This window comes from Eurytemora carolleeae, unplaced genomic scaffold (assembly GCF_000591075.1).
Source record: "Eurytemora carolleeae unplaced genomic scaffold, Eaff_2.0 scaffold233, whole genome shotgun sequence".
Classification (NCBI taxonomy): Eukaryota; Metazoa; Arthropoda; class Copepoda; order Calanoida; family Temoridae; genus Eurytemora; species Eurytemora carolleeae.
This window is the reverse complement of record NW_019396356.1, coordinates 1-20,933: the sequence shown is the minus strand read 5'-3', so window position 1 is coordinate 20,933 and position 20,933 is coordinate 1. Positions and strand designations below refer to the sequence as shown.

Genomic DNA, 20,933 nt, shown 5'->3' with positions numbered 1-20,933 from the left:
TCAAGTTTGATGAAGAAAATGACCGATTGTTTGCGGCGTAATTACAGGGTGTCCCAAAAAACATGGGAATTCAGTGACGAATTCGATATCGTCTAATTGTTATGAATTAGCATTGCAATACCTAATTTCAAAACCCATAATATTATTATGTCTGCTAGAGGAGCTAGAGTTTATTTTATGAAAACGGTAAAAGACTGTAAAGATGTGTCTATAACATAGAGTAATAAAACGAAGAGGTGAGTGAAGCTTAGCTCAGATGTACACAACGAGGGAGGGAGTCCAGAGTTCCTCAAATAGTAATCACCGCCACCCAAATCTGTTTTGCGGCAAGCGCGCTCCTCAATTGGTAATCTCCACCACCTCAAATAGTAATCAGCCCAAAAAAGCATAACATTAAATCGTTTATTTCTTAGAAATAAGACCATATTGACCTCTTTTAATGCCCCTATGGTGTAAAATATTGTTAAAGCTTTCTTTATTGCTCCTTAGTTTCGAAAATAAATCAATAAATATGCCACACTAAGTGCTAGAAATTTATTGCGTTTTTTAGTTTCAAGTTTCGCTTTAAGAATGTTTAAGGCATTTTCCTCTGAATGTTGTTTTAAACTCCTTAAATAGAGAGGAAACTTAAACCCATTATTAGTGGACTAAATACTTCATTTTCAGTAGTGAGTGTGATGAGACTAATTTTTTAAAATTTTATGTTCTTTCTATGCATATAATTAGTTTTGTTGTAGATGTTGAACTCGAGTAGGCGAATACAAAAATCTAAACACTGTAAAGGTTTTTTGAAAATATCTTTTAAATGGAGATGGATATCACTTTGGGTGGGATGAGATAATTTTTTGTAAACAGGCAGCCCTAACTTTTAGTATCTTAACGCCAATCATGAAATGCAGTCATTAAAGTGGCGAATTGGATCTAAGATTCGGCTAAAATGAACTGTGCCTTGATTCTCAGTTTTTGTTGACCAAATTGTATTAAAAGTGCATTAAATTCAAATCACAGAAAACAAAATTTTACGGTGATTACTAATTGAGGTGGTGGAGATTACCAATTGAGGAGCGCGCTTGCCGCAAAACAGATTTGGGTGGCGGTGATTACTATTTGAGGAACTCTGGAGTCTGGACTCCCTCCCTCACACAACCGACCTCCCTAACAGGGGCGTACGAGTTATAGAGCGATCGTATTTCTAAGGAGTGGTTTAATGTAGATATTTGAATATTAGTATTGATAATTAGATTGACACTTAATATGGATTGTAAACACAGGATTGTATACTGCAGTACATTCAAGTTCAGTTGTTTGTTTATTTTAATAAAAGTAGAACTAAAAAAATAAACAAACAACTCAACTTGAATGTACTGCACCATAATGCAATTATCTTTTAAAAAACCCGATCCAAAACTGTTAACAACACTATTTACGATACAAGAGGAATATCCCGGCCAATCAGAAGTAATGAAATAATAGATAAGTATATATATTTAACTGGTACAACTAGGTGTTTACAATAACTAAAATTCTAAAATTAATAAAAATTAATATTTTATATATAAATAATCACACAATATCACACAGTGCTGGAATGATAATAGTGTCGATAAAATAAGTTTCGACAGATTTCCGATGATAATTAATAATAATTTATTTAACAATTAATCAATTTTTGGATGCTACATCTACCATTTTATCCAAACTACGAACGTTTCCCCAAAAAATGATGATTGACAATTCCCATAAAATGCATAATACGAAGGGAAGGTGATATAGGCGCTAAAAAAAATTTGGACGGAAAAAATGATTATTGATTTAATTTTTGTTGAAATAGGAAATTTACTCTGCATCAAATGTGTAATTATAACTTATAGAAAAGCTCACATTAATCTGGTACAAAGTGTAGGTTTTTTTAGGTCTTGTATCTCTGGAATACTATCTGAACGTCTATATTTCCTGGTGTCTCTTGTCTCACAGTTCCTGTCTAATTAAGAAGACAAGGACGGATGTCTAATGTCTCGTTGAATATTAGACAAGGACGGTTGTCTGATGTCTCATTGAATATTAGACAAAGACGGTTGTCTAATGTCTATTCCAGTACACCATTCTCTTGTTTAGTGATAGAATATACTTCTCCTATACGTAGAAATAAGGAACGCAGGACACTGCAAACCTGTAATATTTTTAGTTAATACTGGATTAGTTCAGAATTCTTCGTTTCGTTTTGTTCAGTTTGTTACCCTGGAGTGTTCAGTTTTCAGTGTTTGGTGATTAGTGATTAGTGTTCGGTATTTGGTATTCATTGTTAATTGTTCATTAATCAATGTTTAATGTTCAGTGACTGTTCAGTGTTCAGCGTTCAGCGTTTAGTGTTCAGAGTTAAATGTTCAGTGTTCAGTGTTCAGTTTTCAGTGTTTGGTGATTAGTGATTAGTGTTTGGTATTTGGTATTCATTGTTAATTGTTCATTAATCAATGTTTAATGTTCAGTGTTCAGTGTTCAGCGTTCAGCGTTTAGTGTTCAGAGTTCAGTGTTCAGTGTTCAGTGTTCAGTGTTCAGTGTTCAGTTTTCAGTGGTTTAGTGTTCAGTGTTCAGTGTTCTGTGTTCAGTGTTCAGTGTTCAGTTTTCAGTGTTCAGTGTTCAGTGTTCAGTGTTCTGTGTTCAGTGTTCAAAGTTCTGTGTTGAGTGTTCAGTATTCAGTGTTCTGTGTTCTGTGTTCAGTGTTCAGTATTCAGTGGTTTAGTGTTCAGTGTTCAGTGTTCAGTGTTCAGTGTTCAGTGTTCTAATTACCTCTGGTCTAAGATCTATTAACCAGAGTTCACATAATAAAGGATACAAGCTGGGGATAAACTCCTTTAACCTCGTTCCATCCAACCTGGAGAAAAAAGCATTGGACTCGAACTTTAGTAATTATATAATCAGCGCTTAATAAATTCAATATGATGCGGAGACATTATCAATAGAAATAGAAATAGAGTTTAAGTTTTATTGCATGGGGTTTATTTTGGTGGATTCAGATCCATGAAGTCGAATTACGGATCCACTGGATAGGAATATAAAGAACTGCAGACAATATTGAATACTGGAGTATTCTGTGATTGATATTTCAAGCCTTTTGATAATAACAGAACTCAGATTTAGAAATATAAAGAGTCTACAACATCGGATTGCAAAGTTATATGAATTAGAAAATCAGAGTTTGTGACAAGAAGACAATTCTTTTATTGCTAGCAAAAACATCTTATAATGATGAAAATGTCCTTACAATTGTCCTTTCACATATTTTGAATTATGATCAGATCTGAAAATTACGTTTATATATTATTATTGTGTTAACATATGACAGTAAAAAGTCATCCGTGATTGTTCTAATTGAACCATGCTCAATTTACATTGTACGTGTTTAATATTATCTACCTGGATAGCTGGGAGTAAGGGAGAAGAATATTATCTACCTGGATAGCTGGGAGTAAGGGAGAAGAATATTATCTACCTGGATAGCTGGGAGAAGAGAAGAATATTATCTACCTGGATAACTGGGAGAAGAGAAGAATATTATCTACCTGGATAGCTGGGAGTAATGGAGAAGAATATTATCTACCTGGATAGCTGGGAGTAAGGGAGAAGAATATCATCTATCTGGATAGCTAGCAGAAGAGAAGAATAGTATCTACCTGGATAGCTGGGGGAAGAGAAGATTTATATTATCTACCTGGATAGCTGGGAGAAGAGAAGAAGAAGGACTCCAGTCCAGGCTTCAGCATGGGAATCAGAACTTAGACTCAGATAATACTGGATAACCTGGATAGACAGATACAGGACACAGGAAATAAAGATAAAAAAGCAGCATACAGGATACAGAATAAAGAAAATACAGATACAGGATACAAAATACAGGGAGTATAACCAATACAGATAAGGATACAGGAAATATAGATACAATCTATACAGGATACAGGGAGTAAGGAGTATAACCAATACAAGATACAGGATACAGGAAATAGGGATACAGGGTGTATAACCAATACACGATACAGGAAATATAGGAAATACGGATACAATCTATACAGGATAAAGGGAGTATAACCAACACGAATGATACAAGAAGTGTAATCAATACAGAATACAACATGAAATACAATCAATGCTAAAGACATAAATGATACAGAATAAAACAAATATACGATACTAGGTTTACAGGATATGGAAAATAAAAACAGTAAAAAGTAAGTTTTATAAATACGGTCTAAACATAGATAATGTAATTAAACCAAATCAGATAAATATTGTGAGGAATTTCTTTTATTTTCTCCACTAAACGTTCACTAGTTAATAGGTCACTAAGTGAGGAATAACCTTTATTTTCGGTCGGTGTACTGCAGATCATTGCAGTACACTGCAATGATCTGCAGTACATTCACATCAAAAACTCAGTAAAAACTTTAGGTTGGGGGTGGTTTTACCTCTTTCGCTAGTGGTATCAACCTGTTCTCTACTTCAGACCAGCAATCTGACCGGCCAGGATCCAGGTATAATCTAATAAATATCAATATTATCAACCTACTCTCTACTTCAGACCAGCAATCTGACCGGCCTGGATCCAGGTATAATCTAATAAATATCAATATTATCAACCTGACTTCAGACAAGTAATCTGACCGGCCTGGATCCAGGTATAATCTTTATAAATAACAGTATTTTTAAACCTAGAAAAAGACAATATTTTCCTCGTTAGTACCGTTGTGAATCGAGCATTTCATTTGCATGGAGGGCCACTTAAAATTACGCTTAAGCCTTTTGTCCATCTTAAACATTATTTCTTTTTTTCTAAAACTAGACAAAAGAAATAATTAGCGTAAGTTATCCATTATATACTTTCATTGCACACTCAAGAGTGAGGATTGTGATAAACCGGAAGGGTTTCATTTTATACTTTCATAATTCGAAGAAGGAGGTCAGATCAGATCAGATCAGATCAGATCAGATCAGATCAGATCAGATCAGATCAGATCAGTTCAGTTCAGTTCAGATCAGTTCAGATCAGTTCAGATCAGTTCAGTTCAGATCAGATCAGATCAGATCAGATCAGTTCAGATCAGATCAGATCAGATCAGATCAGATCAGATCAGATCAGATCAGATCAGATCAGATCAGATCAAATCGAATCAAATCAAATCAAATCAATTCAGAATTTTAGTGACGCCCTGTGACCACATAGACATTCTTGAAATGATTTTACTAATTCTCAAAGGTAAGGTGGGTTTACGATTCATAACGGTTTTCCGCACAACTAAATCAGAATTTTACGAGGGACGGTTAGTGACATGAATATAATATATCTTTACGGTTAATGACATGAATATAATATATCTTTATGAAGAACCTGAACATAATCCGGAGAGAGCAGGCTAAAGCTTGAGTCTCTTGCTTCAAAAGATTTGGTTTGGCATTCCCGATAAAATTAGATTTCCAGAGCAGGTTCCGTTGTTCGTTGTTCATATTAAACTCCCGGGCAAACCTGAACAGTGATTAACTTTATATTATTATTCATTTAATTTATATGACAGAGGCAGAATTTGAGCCGCGACTTAAATTTGAGACCCGGCTCAAATACGGTTGTATTCAATGTTCCAAGATTTAACCCAGCGCTCAATTAAAACCGGTTTTTGGCGGATTTGAGAGAGACGCGGCTCAAATTCATTAAATTCTGACTCAGAAGCATCCAATTATTTTAAAATAGAAGTTTATTGTTTTTTTTTCTTCTGTATTTTGACATTATTATAATTATATTATTAAAGAATTTTTTATTATATCGCTCAAATCATTGAAACTATCATCATTGAACTTCTTGTCTTGTCTTGACTTTAACTTGACTTAGGCGTTACCAAAAAATCTCTACTTCTACATAATTTTTTTTAAGGCATACATAAATGCTGTGGAAAAAAATCTATATTTTATCAGATTTATTGTATGCATTGAATACTTTACCTATGTGCTTGAATTAAGCAGTCCAAAAGTGTGTAGAGGTGCTGCAGGGAAAGGAATCTAAATTATCAAAGTAAAGTAATTAACAAAAATAACATAATAAATGAAAACATCAAGTCACAGTAATAATAATCATCACTGTCAATCTTTCAATCTCAGATTTCAGATCTTTATCTTCCTTCCGCTCAAGTTACAATGAATTAATATATAAATTCTCTTCATCTTTCATGGATGATTACAAACGAAGATGAACTTCTGAATAACTATTTAAATTATATGTTACAATATGTATTATTTACCTATACATTCCCCTGTCAGAGGGTGGAGGCAGGAAGGAGCTCTTCGAGTTCTGAGCTACAGCTAGATATGCGGCATCTTCCCTAGATAGATAGATAGTTAGTTATTTAGTTAGTTTTGAGCAACAGCTACATACGCGGCATCCTCCCTAGATAGATGGATAGATACGTTAGTTATTTAGTTATTTTTGAGCTAAAGCTATTGATACGCGGCATCTTCCCTAGATAGATGGATAGATAGTTATTTAGTTAATTTTGAGCTAAAGCTATAGATACGCGGCATCTTCCCTAGATAGATGGATAGATAGTTAGTTATTTAGTTAGTTCTGAGCTAAAGTTAGATATGCGGCATCTTTCCTAGATAGATGGATAGATAGATATTTAGTTATTTAGTTAGTTTTGAGCTACAGCTAGATATGCGGCATATTCCCTAGATAGATGGATAGATAGTTAGTTATTTAGTTAGTTTTGAGCTAAAGCTATATATACGCGGCATCTTCCCTAGATAGATGGTTACATAGTTAGTTATTTAGTTATTTTTGAGCTAAAGCTATATATACGGCATCTTCCCTAGATAGATGGATAGAAAGTTAGTTTTGAGCTACAGTTAGGCGGCATCTTCCCTAGATAGATGGTTACATAGTTAGTTATTTAGTTATTTTTGAGCTAAAGCTATATATACGCGGCATCTTCCCTAGATAGATGGATAGATAGTTAGTCATTTAGTTAGTTTTGAGCTACAGCTAAATATGCGGCATCTTTCCTAGATAGATGGATAGATAGTTAGCTATTTAGTTAGTTTTGAGCTACAGCTAAATACGCGGCATCCTCCCTAGATAGATGGATAGATAGTTAGTTATTTAGTTATTTTTGAGCTAAAGCTATAGATACGCGGCATCTTCCCTAGATAGATGGATAGATAGTTATTTAGTTAGTTTTGAGCTAAAGCTATAGATACGCGGCATCTTTCCTAGATAGATGGATAGATAGTTAGTTATTTGGTTAGTTTTGAGCTACAGCTAGATATGCGGCATCTTCCCTAGATAGATAGATAGTTAGTTATTTAGTTAGTTTTGAGCTAAAGCTAGATAAGCGGCATCTTCCCTAGATAGATAGATAGAAAGTTAGTTATTTAGTTAGTTTTGATCTGCAGCTAAATACGCGGCATTTTCCCTGGATTGATAGATAGTTAGATATTTAGTTAGTTCTGAGCTAAAGCTGGATACGCAACATTTCCCCTAGATAGATAGATAGATAGACAGTTAGTTATTTAGTTAGTTCTGAGCTGAAGTTATATACGCGGCATCTTCCCTTGATAGAAAAGATAGATGGGTAGTTATTTAGTTAGTTCTGAGCTAAAGCTAAAGCATCTTCCCTTGATAGAAAAGAATGATAGATGCATTGTTTGTTACTTAGTCTGTTCTGAGCTTAAGATAGATACGCAGTATCTTGCCTATAAGCAGAGAGATAGATGGATATAGATTATAAATTATAATTCTTAGCTAAAACTGTATTCAGCGTTTATCTTTCTTAGAAATAAATGGTTAGATTGAGAAAAAAAGATTTGAGAAAAAGATGAATATATCATGAAAAAAAACTATAATTACAAAGATCGGAAACTTAGGAAAATCTAAAAAAAACTTACTTTTTGGAGGTAGCTGGGTAGAAGACGACATTATCAATGCATTGAATAAGTTCTAACTGGACAACACATTTCACGGAGAGTAAACTGATAACAGAGATATTCATTTTTCAGTTTAATGAATTCAAAATATATCTAATAAATCGGTTGTATGTTCTAGAAACATGTTGACAATAATTATTTAAATCCTTGCCATGCGATCGAAATTTTGGAACGAAAGAGATATAATTGATTGGAAGTAATTTATTATTAAAATTCCTTATTAGATAATAATGTAAAAGAAGCATCAAAGCAATTATTTAGAAATGATTTATGGATTAAAACGCAATTTCAAATGAACCTCAAGCATGAATTAGATACCAATGTTTATAATTTTCAAGGCTGATTATTTAAATTGTGGTTTTACTACAAAAGTGACTTAGTATTTTTCTGCATGAAAAAATATTGAAATTATCAGAATTAAACACCTTTAAACATAGAAAAACGAAAATATCTTCCAAATTATTGTTCCGATAAAGGTTTAAAAAGTACGGTTGTGAATCGAGCATTATCATCTTTGCATGGAGGGTCACTTGAAATTACGCTTACAGTCCACTTAAGGCAAATGAAAATTCAATTAAATACATGATTTAAATGAGGAATGAATAAATGAATAACAGGATGAATGAATAAATGAATAAAAGAATGAATCGATAAATGAATGTATGAATGAATATGAATATGTCTGTATACCTGAATAGCTGCCTGTTGTCGGTCACATCACTAATAATACTCGCAACACTCGCGCGGTTCGAGTGATGTCGAGGTGGTGGGTATCCTAACAAATTCATAAATCAAATAAAAAATAATAAAATAACAAAGAAAATGTTTTTACTAGAATTATATTTATAAAGAAGACATGCTTCGACGCAGAATTTCTTCTGGAATTATTACAAAACCTAAATGAAATATTGATTTAAACAGACATTTTGTTTTGAAATTATTTGAATGAATTGAAAAGTTTATTTTTTACCTATATCTCCGTCTATATCTGCTAGAAGTGTAGGATCTACGGAGGGGGGCCGTGAGAGGGGTTGCCCCCCTTTCAAGGGCGCCCAGGTCATAAGCTGGGAGGGGGTAGTGGAACAGAACAGGTCGTGTAGGCACTAAAAATCCATCAGTTAGAAAATAATAAATAAAAAATTTAAAAAAGGATTTGTTTTCATAAACGTTAAAGTGAATTTGGCATTTTGATCAAATTAACTGAAAATAGAGCTTTATACATTTCCCTTACTCTGCTAACAGACTGAAAGTTGGTTCAGTAAATTGGTAAGTCAAACTAACTTACGCCCTTAAACTTAAAATCGGCTTAATATATAAACAGACTTTTATCGTAGAAATGGAAACTAAAACAAACACTAACAATGACTTTAATTTATACGTATAAACTAAAAATTGAATTATTGTATTAATAGATTTAACTAGCTTCGACTTCCGTTGACTCAGTAGATCTATATCAAAGAGACTTGACTCACGTTGACTCAGTAGATTTATATCAAAGAGACTTGACTCCCGTTGACTCAGTAGATTTATATCAAAGAGACTTGACTCTCGCTGACTCAGTAGGTTTATACCAAAGAGACTCCCGTTGCCTTCGTAAACTGACCTGACAAAGTGAGTCCCAAGACTCTGCATTAAACTTGTCTCCATTGCTGAGAACCAGGTTTTCTAAGCAGGAAATACCGGACCGGGCCAACTGCTCGTTATCCTGCTGTACACACCTGAATAGCATACAGTACAATACAGTATAGAACAGTAAAGTACAGTACAGTACATATAAAAGATCAAACATTACATCAGTGAACATGTGAGAAATTAAAAGTGAACTCTAGATAAATAAATAAATAAATAAATGTATATTTATATATAATGTAAATACAAAAATGAAAGATATAAGTTTTGAGTACTTCAAAATCCTTCCATTTTTCCAGAAGAAAGTTCAGAATGATTTTTAATCCACATTCCACAAAGAAAATCAGACAAATCTCAGTTATTCATTTTTTTGTCCAAACAAAACTAAATTAAAAATTATGTTCTCAAGAAAAATGGTCGAAGACAAGGCAACAATTAAAGGATAGAGTTTCGAACAGAAAAGGCGCGTGAAGGGCCTGACATCGTAGTTTTTAATATTTGACTGACCACTGCAGCTGGGCAAACAAGTCGATGAGTAGAAGAGGAGATACAACAGCAAAGTATTGAGAGAAGACGTCGGTCAGCGCGTACAGAGCATGGTTACAGGTAGTATTCAACCATTCAGTCTTAGCCGCCACCCTAGAACATTTAAAATAATATTGTTATTTTTTCAGCAATGTAAGTATAGTGATAACGAGAAAACTCTAAAAAAGAAAGAAGTTATGAATTTAAAAAGGCCATTGAGAATGAGACACATCAAATGTGAAGTGTAAACAGACCAAATTTCTGGTTATCACTGTAGTTTATGGCTGTTTCTTTAAGTGTTAGACATAGGTATAGTTTTTGGATTCAGATTCAAACTGAATAACAATACAAATTATAATGTCACTATCGCCTTGATTTAAAAAAAGTAATCTTCTTTACCGAAAAGGGGCCAGAACTAACCTAGACTAACCTTTCAGGGTTCTTATCTTCGTCTCCATCCTTCAACTTCATAGAATCAAATATTCGGAACAAAACCTGAATAATTTTCTTATGAGTCGTCTGATGCCCCAAGGACACCAAAGAGTGACCCACCGACAAAGGTTGTATAATAAGGTTCAATACTCTGAATGGGCTCCAATATAGGTAAAGACGACCTTTATAGCAAGGGACACAAATCCTCATATGACGTCACTGGGTATTTAAAAAAAATAAAATTTGCTGCTCATTAAATTTAAGTAAAAAATTGAAAACTTGAATTAGAATAGCACATTTAACTTGTTGGCACACTCAATATTTGTTAAATGTTATACTTATTAGTTAAGTATCAGTGACGTCATATGAGCATTTCGAGTCTCATTGCAATAAGTACTCCATTTACATAAATTGGAGCGCATTCAGAGTATATATCCTTATATAACCTTGGCTTAGAATGATCCCTTTTGATCATGTCAGAATAGGTATGCATAGAATCGGGCTGTAAGCAACGCATTGTGCAATGGTGTATGCCTGCGCCAGTTGCAGCATTAATACTATTGCTTAAGCTCAAGACTGAAAACTCCAGCCATTAAAGATTTTGTTTTTACAGTAGGGATTAGGCCGTAAACTAATCTCCTGTCCTATCTGTATCGTTCTGCAATATGTAGGTCTTATACTAATATATTGCAGAACAGAAATTAGGTCGTTAATTGATATAACATTTTGAAGCGAAACCACTGAATATCGCTTCCACAAACGAGAACAATGTAGGATCAATCAAATTAAAAATCTGCAATCTAGCACTGTAGACTTGCATAAGTATATCTAATATTGAATTGGATTCGATGTTTAACCAAAAGTAAGAACAAACTGATCGGCAAGATCTCTTCATTTTTTATTGAAAGGAAAATTTGAACTCGCCTGAAATAAATCCTTCCACCAATGAGTCTCAAATCCTTCTCCGTATGTTTTCACGATATCGAATAGGACGGTTAGACCACGGGTTCGAACATCGAGTTTACATCTGCGTAGAAAAGAAATATTTAGTGTAAGCTTTCGATTAGTACTCTGTTATTTTTGATAAGTATACGTGCAATGCACATTTGACTTTTTGTAAATAATAATAAAAATAATAATAATACCTGCTCACAATACAACTGAGTTCAAAAAGAATAGGAAACCAGCCTTTTATCCAGATACGATCAATATCAGGCAACTGTCCCTTTAATAGAATACAAGATCAATATCAGACAACTGTCCCTTTAATAGAATACAAGAAGTTACAGGCAACTGTCCCTTTGATAAAATACAAGATCAATATCAGGCAACTGTCAATTTAATAGAATACAAGATCAATATCAGGCAACTGTCCCTTTAATAGAATACGATCAATATCAGGCAACTGTCCCTTTAATAGAATACAAGATCAATATCAGGCAACTGTCCCTTTATTCTTTTATATTTAATGTTTACCTGAGAACACACTGGTTGTCTAATGTTTACCTGAGAACCCCCTGGTTGTATAATGTTTACCTGAGAACCCCCTGGTTGTATAATGTTTACCTGAGAATCCCCTGGTTGTATAATGTTTACCTGAGAATCCCCTGGTTGTATAATGTTTACCTGAGAACCCCCTGGTTGTTAAATGTTTACCTGAGAACCCCCTGGTTGTAAAATGTTTACCTGAGAACCCCCTGGTTGTATAATGTTTACCTGAGAACCTCCTGGTTGTTAAATGTTTACCTGAGAACCCCCTGGTTGTATAATGTTTACCTGAGAACCTCCTGGTTGTATAATGTTTACCTGAGAACCCCCTGGTTGTATAATGTTTACCTGAGAACCCCCTGGTTATATAATGTTTACCTGAGAACCCCCTGGTTGTATAATGTTTACCTGAGAACCTCCTGGTTGTAAAATGTTTACCTGAGAACCCCCTGGTTGTATAATGTTTACATGAGAACCCCCTGGTTGTAAAATGTTTACCTGAGAATCATCAACCGTGTTGTCCAGGAAAAGTTCTTTATGACCAGATATAAACTGAGCACAACGTCTAGATATGATAGATAGGTAGACAAATAGTTAATTAAATACATAGATAGATTAATAAATGGATGGATGGATCGATCGATAAGAATAGATAGATGATAGATTGATAGATGGATAGATGAATCAATAATATTTAAGTGACATGAAAAAGATAACTTTAGTAATTAATTCGGTAAAACAAATATACCCAACTTTTTTCACAATTATTATTCACAATTCCTTGGGGTTTAATTTAATCTTTTACAACTTGTACGAGAGGTCTTACACAGGTCTTTTATTACACATGGTACAACTCTACCCAAATTTTCTTTGGCCCAATAAAATTATAAAAGAGCCAACATTTTAGAATATGTAAATGATGCATTAATAAGTATTAAAAATAAACTGAACTCTACCTAATGAGACGAATAGATTCCATGCTTGTATCAGGGAACAAGGAGTTACAGGCAAACTCAGATAAGCACTTTATACTGTCCTGAAACATTTTTAAATCGAGAGGTCAGTTAACAACTCAGTTTTTCAATCTGGTTGTACTAGGAGACAATTTTCAATCTGGTTGTACTAGGAGACAATTTTCAATCTGGTTGTACTAAGAGACAATTTTCAATCTGGTTGAACTAGGAGACAATTTTCAATCTGATTGTACTAGGAGACAATTTTTAATCTGGTTGTACTAGGCGACAATTTTCAAACTGGTTGAACTAGGAGGCAATTTTCAATCTGGTTGTACTAGGAGACAATTTTCAATCTGGTTGTACTAGGAGACAATTTTCAATCTGGTTGTACTAGGAGACAAAATTTAATCTGGCTGTACTAGGAGACAATTTTCAATGTGGTTGTACAAGGAGACAAAATTCAATCTGGTTGTACTAGGAGACAATTTTCAATCTGGTTTTACTAGGAGACAATTTTCAATCTGGTTGTACCAGTAGACAAAATTCAATCTGGTTGTACTAGGAGACAATTTTCAATCTGGTTGTACTAGGAGACAATTTTCAATCTGGTTGTACTAGGAGACAAAATTCAATCTGGTTGTACTTGGAGACAATTTTCAATCTGGTTGTACAAGGAGACAATTTTCAATCTTGTTGTACTAGGAGACAACATTCAATCTGGTTGTACTAGGAGACAATTTTCAATCTGGTTGTACTGGAGACAATTTTCAATCTGGTTGAACTAGGAGGCAATTTTCGTCTTTATCAATTAATTAACATGTAAGGAATCTACTAATATTTCAAACTAACAATGAAGGAATCTACTAATATTTAGAAATCAACATGTACGGAATCTACTAACATTAAAAACTAACAAGGAAGGAATCTACCAATATCTAGAACTAACCTGGAAGGAATCTACCATTATTTTGAACTGTATCTCGTACAGATCTGTTACTATCTTTCCAACTGTTTGAAAACTCAGCTCAACAATGTTCTCATCCTACAAATAAAAAACATTTTTAAACTTCAAAATTATCGACAAAATTGTCATAAGGTAAAATGTTGCTGATGTAAATTCAAGTTCTAAATCACAATTGAGACTCACGGGGTTTAAGATATTTAGAAAGGATTTGTAAAAAATACATTTTATTTTTGAAGTTGGATTTCCGGCTCCACTAGAGCAGTATTTTATCTACCCTCATTTACAAAATTCTCCATTACAAAGGAGAATATATTGACGAACTAATGAGGCACTTATCATGATGTACAAAAAATGTAATGAAGCACTTATCATGATGTACAAAAAATGTATTGAAGCACTTATCATGAGAACGTAAGGGCATATAAAATTGTGACATTTCAAAAGAGATCGCACTTAAGCGAACGCAAGGGCGTATGCAGAAAAAATCTAGGGGGGCGGGGGTCCAAATTTTTTTTGTCCCTCCCTAGGAGCTCCTGGGGGGTGGCAAAATTTAAACTGTAAATTCAAAACATTTGGCTTCTAAGATACTTAAAAGGTACACATACAGTCCAATTACCTTACAAGTACTACTTTATCTATTCTTCAAACAAAAATAGCAGGAAAAGAAAAGCAAACTAATTTTTTAATACTCCTCACTATTCCGTTTCAGATTTGAAAAGTGTGATAACTCTTCTAGTGTTGATATTACGCGCAAGTATAATAAGAACAAATTTATTCGGTTCCATATCAGGGTTTCAAAACATGTTTGTTCTTTTTAATATATCTTAAAGAAGAGAAGTTATGATAAAAAACATATACCATTTTAATCTTCATGGATTTTACTTTAGTTTGACGTGAAATATATGACTTATAATGAGACCGCCGTGCACGTTCAAGAGTGAGGACATTCATAAGCGTGACATACAGGGTTACCCACAAAAGATGAGACAGTTAAGACAACCTGAAACTCTTAAAATGTGAAAATTATGTCTTCTGCCTTAGGTATAGTAATCTAATATCTTATTTAATGATTTAGCAAATAGTTTAATAGTTTCAGGGAATCGTGAATGAAACAGACAGAATAAAATCTGTACAATCGTCTCTGAAGTCTCATCCTTTGAGGGTAACCCTGTACAAACATACATACATATTACATAGATACATACAACGCAGCTTTATATAATGAACGTATATTAAACCTGATCAGCTGCAGCTAGATGAAATACTGAGAATATATTCGTCCAACCAGATTTTATATTAGAGGACTGACTGTGAACCATGTTAGCTACACATCTAAAAGAAAGCGATTAAAAAATGTTGAGTTTTTAGAAGGCATTTCACCCCATCCAAAATAAAGTTCTTAATTGACAAAGAAATGGAATTATAAGAGTGAAAGCTAAAATAACACAAGAAAAGTTGTAGACTTATTCAATACATATAAAGATTAATAAAAAGAACTAAGTCGCGAAACTTTTGTGCAGACATTGTTAATCTTGAATGCTTGATCTCGATATCAAATGAGCATGATTGCAGTTTTATGTTTAGGTATGGTTTGTACCAGAGACTGTAATGTTTCAAGACTTTTTCTTTTATTCTTTTATTAATAATAATATTAATATTAATAATATCAATAAAATTAATAATATTATTGATAATATTGATAATGATAATATTGATAATGATAATATTGATAATGATAATATTGATAATGATAATATTGATAATGACAATAATAATAATGACATTAANCAGTTTGAGTTTGCGGATAATAATAATAATAATAATAATAATAATAATAATAATACCTGACAACCATATCTCTCACACTACCAGATTTATTATTTTTCATAATATGCTCAAACGGTCTAAAATAAAATTATATTTCCCCTCAAATTTTTTTTGTCGATTCAAATTAAAAATGATCAATTCAAAAATAAGAGTTTTCTTTACCTTAAAAAATCTTTCTGAAAATGGAACTGTGGCAGCTCCCCCTAAACTCATATTTTAATCATAACTTTTTCGTAATAAATCATAAATACCAGTATCAAATGAATGAATGAAAGAGATCAACTCATTCCTTTGATTTAAAAGTTTGCAACTCTTATTCCTTTTCATCATAAGTTGCCATTTCATCTATGAATCAAATGTATTAAAAGAAGAATAAGTTTAAGAATTCAAAATTCGTCGTTTTCTAAATTCATTTGAAATTGTTTTGATAAAATATGTTTTCCTTTTCGATAAACTTTGTTGCCAGCTGACGAAGTGAATCTACAGCAAAGAATGAAATATCTTGAACCGGATTACACCCAACAACATTGAAGTGATCACCTGAAACAGAGATAATTTAACATAACTTTCACGGTTCTATCAATATTCCAGAAAGCTGTGCCTTTCGATCACAATTTGTCCTTTTGAACATCATTTTTTAGACTTTTGTCTTAAATATTTTTTTGTCGGCATATGCATTTTGAATAAAAAATATAAAATAAACAAATCTGTAAGGTAAAAGATTGTTGAATTATTATAAACCAAAACACGTTTGATTTAAAATCGAAGAAACCGGATGCTGCTCACTCTGGTTAATCCGGGGTGAATACGGGCAAACTAAATAAGTCTTAAAAGGGGACTGTAGACAAAAAATCAAGTGACTCTCCATAAAGAATCGCATATCAGATTCATAACAGTACTCTATCTGAGGAAAAACATGAAAGATAAAATAGTTGTTCTCTTACAAAACGGGTTGAATTCTGACGTTGACTTGGTAGCATAAATCCCAAAATGTTTTTTTAACAGAAACCACAAATGGAAAAAATCAATTTTAAAATAGAAAATGAGGGCGCTCCATTATGTTTACTCAGACAAAGGTTTACATGGCTTTGAATTGGACATGCCACTCTATAAATGGATTGTCCCTTGAAAATACAGGGGTAGCCAAACAAAAAAGTGCGATTTGCGCGCCTGGTGCAAATTGTACTTTTTTGTGCAAATGATTTGTGTCATATTTTTAAATGAACAATGCAGCTATTTTTAATGATACTTCATTTAATCAAAACCCCTCAATTTTAGATTCAACAAAAATCTGAAAAAATATCTCATTACCGAAAAAACCTCTGGAGATTTTCTAAAGTTTCTTTGTTAACATTAAAATATTAACAACATCACAGAATATTAAACAATTTTCACATTTGCAAGGTCGAAATTAATGAATAGCAACTAGGAACTAGGAACAAAAAGTTGAACAACTCCTCTTGTGTGATCTAGAGAAAAAGTTCAACTAGCTGTACCTAGTTAATCTACTTTTCATTAAATCTGACTTCAGAACTTGAACGAGGAAATATATCAAATTTCTAAATCAAGTTTCAAATATCATTTAATTTCCTGAACAGATGTTTCTTGATACATTTAATTAGAGAAAATCTTCCAACTTCAAAAACTTCAGTTTTATTTTACAGTCATATCATAGCTTAAATTTCTAGACTTTTTTCTATTAATAATCGGAGCTTTTTGTTGCTGAATTATCTGTTAGCCCCACCTTTTTTATAATTTAACCTATTAACAATTCAAAATTCACGGATTTTCTATTTTTAGTATATTACATAGAACCTAGATATCTAATATAGTATATTACCTAGAACCTAGAGATCTAATTTAGTATAATACCTAGAACCTAGAGATCTAATATAGTATATTACCTAAAACCTCGAGATCTAATATAGTATATTACCTAGAACCTAGAGATCTAGTATAATATATTACATAGAACCCAGAGATCTAGAATAATATATTTCATAGAACCTAGAGATCTAGAATAGTATATTACCTAGAACCTGCCATATCCTAGACCACTGTAGCCTGATCCTGCCCATGTTGTAGTAAGAGATCTCAACAAGCTTCGTCAAGCTGAACATCCTGGGCTGCGGCACCGTCAGCAACTCGTCGATCGACACCTACAAGCATTACTATCATCAATCATGAAAACAAACTAAATTATTCAATGGGTTATTACAATATCCTCCATCTAAATAGTTCATCATGTCTTATTTTGACAAACTTTCACATTAAGAAAAGGTGAAAATCCAATAATGATCCTTTTTACGTTACATTGTCACAAAGATCTTTAATCTTGTAATCACGTGATATTAGGACTAACCTGACATAGCGCTCGGACGAATTCAACAATAGCATCTCCATCCAATTGCGTAGAACCTAATGAAGAAATAAATCTTATTCAAGGTGTTCAGAAAATAACGCCAATTAGACAGGACCGATTGCATGAGGCGTACTTATAACTGTTCGATACTACTTTATTCTATCTAATATTTTTGTAAAATAGGGGTCCAATGCGCTTTTGCGGCCTGTGCAAAAAATTCTTTCCAAAAACACTGGATAAGAATTGATACCGTGCCGATCGAATTTTAATCCAATAATAGATCATCATCTTCTCCTATTAGTTTTTAGCATACACTCCCTTTAAATGGGAATAGAAATGTGATTCTATTTTGATAATTGCATTATAGTACTTTATTGCTCTACCTGTAAAAATCCTGTCCACTGCAACCACTACACTCTGGGAACTGGTTTCATGAAGATTATCTTTATATCCCTACAATACAAGAAATACAGTGAGAAAATATTACACTTTTTTCATCTCTCTTTATCAAATCAAATCACAAGTTGTAGGAATGACCAAAGAATCCAGTATGTTATCGGTGTTTGAAGTCCTTTCCGATCCTGGTTTTTAAGGCCGGACTTCTTTCATAAATAAAAATTTTAATTTCAGATTTATCTTTGCGAAATTCCCAGCCACACGACCAAATCCCCTATTTTAGAGTTCACATCATGTCAAAATTGAGAATTTAGAAAAATAACTCTGACAATTGTTCCACTTAAATATCTGATATATTATGTGAAAAAAGGGTTTTCTTGTGAAATTCAAGATAGGGTGTGTAAAATTGTGTTCCTATTTAAAAAAAACACATGTTTTCAAATAAGTGAACAGTCCCTTCAACTATTAGATGTCTGACCTCGTGATGGTGGGCTGTGTGAAGGGGTGTCATAAGAACGTCCCCCAGGGATCCGAGGTTGAAGGCGGAGATCTCGGTCCCGGTCAACTGGGATTTAGCGAGGAACTGGTTCTTCACCCCGGTACCTGATACCAACCAACCAGTTCAGTGTCAGTTCAAATTAAACATATTAAACTTTTATTTCTCAATTACGCTCAACATAAGAATTATACCAATCACATAAATAGAGTTTAATTGAAAGATTTGTCTAAAGAAAAGAGTGTTCATTGCTTTAGTATATTGTAGAATGTTCAGGGTGTCCCACGAAACATTACAGTAGCAAGTTGACTAAATGTCGTCTTAGAGATTGGAATTTATTTGTGACATATAGTCGTCAACCAACTTTAACATATATGATTCTTAAACAATTACTACACAACTCTCCTGGTCCTGGCATTTCCAAATGTGGTCTACCTTTTTTGTGCCGTCAATTTTACTGGAGATATTAAACATTTTGTTCAGGTTACAATTTTGTTAAATAAAACAAAAATTGTCGAAATATCTTGTATAATAGTGAAAGCACAAAAAAGGCAGGTCACATTTTAGAAATGCTCGGACTAGGGGCACTTTGTGATTACTATCTCAGGAATTGTACTTCTAAAATATGGTTGACAAATAAATGCAGCAAATTATATAAAAATCAAAGACGACCTTCAAGTCGTCTTGTTACTGTCAAGTTTCGTGGGACACCCTTATTTGTAGAGGAAACTTATATTATAAGTATATTTTAAGATCTCAAACTACTAAACCGTGATGTTAAGACATGAATTTCCTTGAATATAGATATTTCATGAGAAACCCTAGTAATTCTTCAAATAGGAAAAGAGAAAAACGTCTTATCAACTGTTCCCATCTAGAAAATGCTATTTTAAAAGCCAGATAACACAAACTGTCAACTTCTAAAATCATTTTTTATGCACACTGTTCAGTCTTTGCTTGGTACAATGTTTCTGTACAACAAATACCACATGTATGGTACATTGTAGCGTAAAGTACAATAACTAGTTGGTTTCCTATCATCTGCGCTAGTTCCAGCTGGGAAATACATTTGAGAATATCAAGCCAGGAGCTGCCTAAACTCAAACACTCGATTAAAAATTATTAAAACAAGATGCAATTAATTCTCTCATTTCCTTCACTGAAGAAAAAAATAAATTTCCAATGTCTTGATATATACGAGAATTGCTGCCATCGTTTTGCCGAATAGAGATGGGCGCATTCGACTTTTTTCATTTCATTTGTTCATCGTTTGTGAACGACCCATTTCATATGTTTTTTGTTTCGATCGATCAAAAACATTGATTTCGTTCGTTCCTAAAATCATTGTTCGTTTTCTCACTGAACGATCTTTCAGCAAAATCGTTCTTTTAATTTAAAAATCAAAAGTTTGTTAAAAAACTATAATTACGTAAAAACCTACAGTTTTGAAACTAGTTAGTTCGAAAAACTCGTTTATTAAGTAAGAAAACGATGGTTTTTCAAAATCCTTTTTAAAATTCGTTTTTTTTTCAGTAAAAAAATTTTAAATCGTTTGTTTTTGTTCTCTTTTCGTTCTTTTTTAAAAAAGATATTTTTTCATTTCTCTGAACGATCTAAGTCGTTCGTCCATCGTTCGTTTTTCAAAATGTGGTCAAAAATCAAAATGGGGTTCGATCCCCAAAACGATGCCCATCTCTATTGCCGATTACACCGCTTAAGTATTGTGGTATCTGGGAACCACAAATACGTGCATTGAACTGGTATCTAAAATCTACACTTGATAAGATTTATACAAGTACTTGAACCTGTTTATATCTATCATGTGTGTAACCTGTTGACGTTGCAGCTCGGGTTGGTCCTACTCCGCGGGCCCAACTCCTCATGCGCTGTCATATA

The 20,933-nt window shown here is 33.2% G+C and overlaps 1 protein-coding gene across 1 annotated transcript; it reads right to left on the bottom strand.

The window, feature by feature from the left end:
• Positions 1-1,467: 1,467 nt before the first annotated feature.
• On the bottom strand, positions 1,468-20,174 carry LOC111701623 (brefeldin A-inhibited guanine nucleotide-exchange protein 1). The gene is made up of 27 exons (XM_023472992.1): positions 20,072-20,174; positions 19,020-19,144; positions 18,529-18,598; positions 18,146-18,201; positions 17,816-17,942; positions 16,226-16,323; positions 15,946-15,986; positions 15,801-15,860; positions 15,195-15,288; positions 13,939-14,034; positions 12,993-13,072; positions 12,535-12,601; positions 11,694-11,773; positions 11,473-11,575; positions 10,547-10,611; positions 10,099-10,230; positions 9,566-9,680; positions 8,933-9,065; positions 8,653-8,737; positions 7,924-8,007; positions 6,282-6,362; positions 5,986-6,042; positions 5,381-5,515; positions 4,461-4,533; positions 3,710-3,798; positions 2,788-2,872; positions 1,468-2,170 (listed from the first exon to the last, which is right to left on the bottom strand). Exons 1-27 carry the CDS (start codon positions 20,076-20,078, stop codon positions 2,087-2,089), a joined length of 2,322 nt encoding a protein of 773 aa, XP_023328760.1. The 5' UTR covers positions 20,079-20,174; the 3' UTR covers positions 1,468-2,086.
• Between the last annotated feature and the right edge of the window lie 759 nt (positions 20,175-20,933).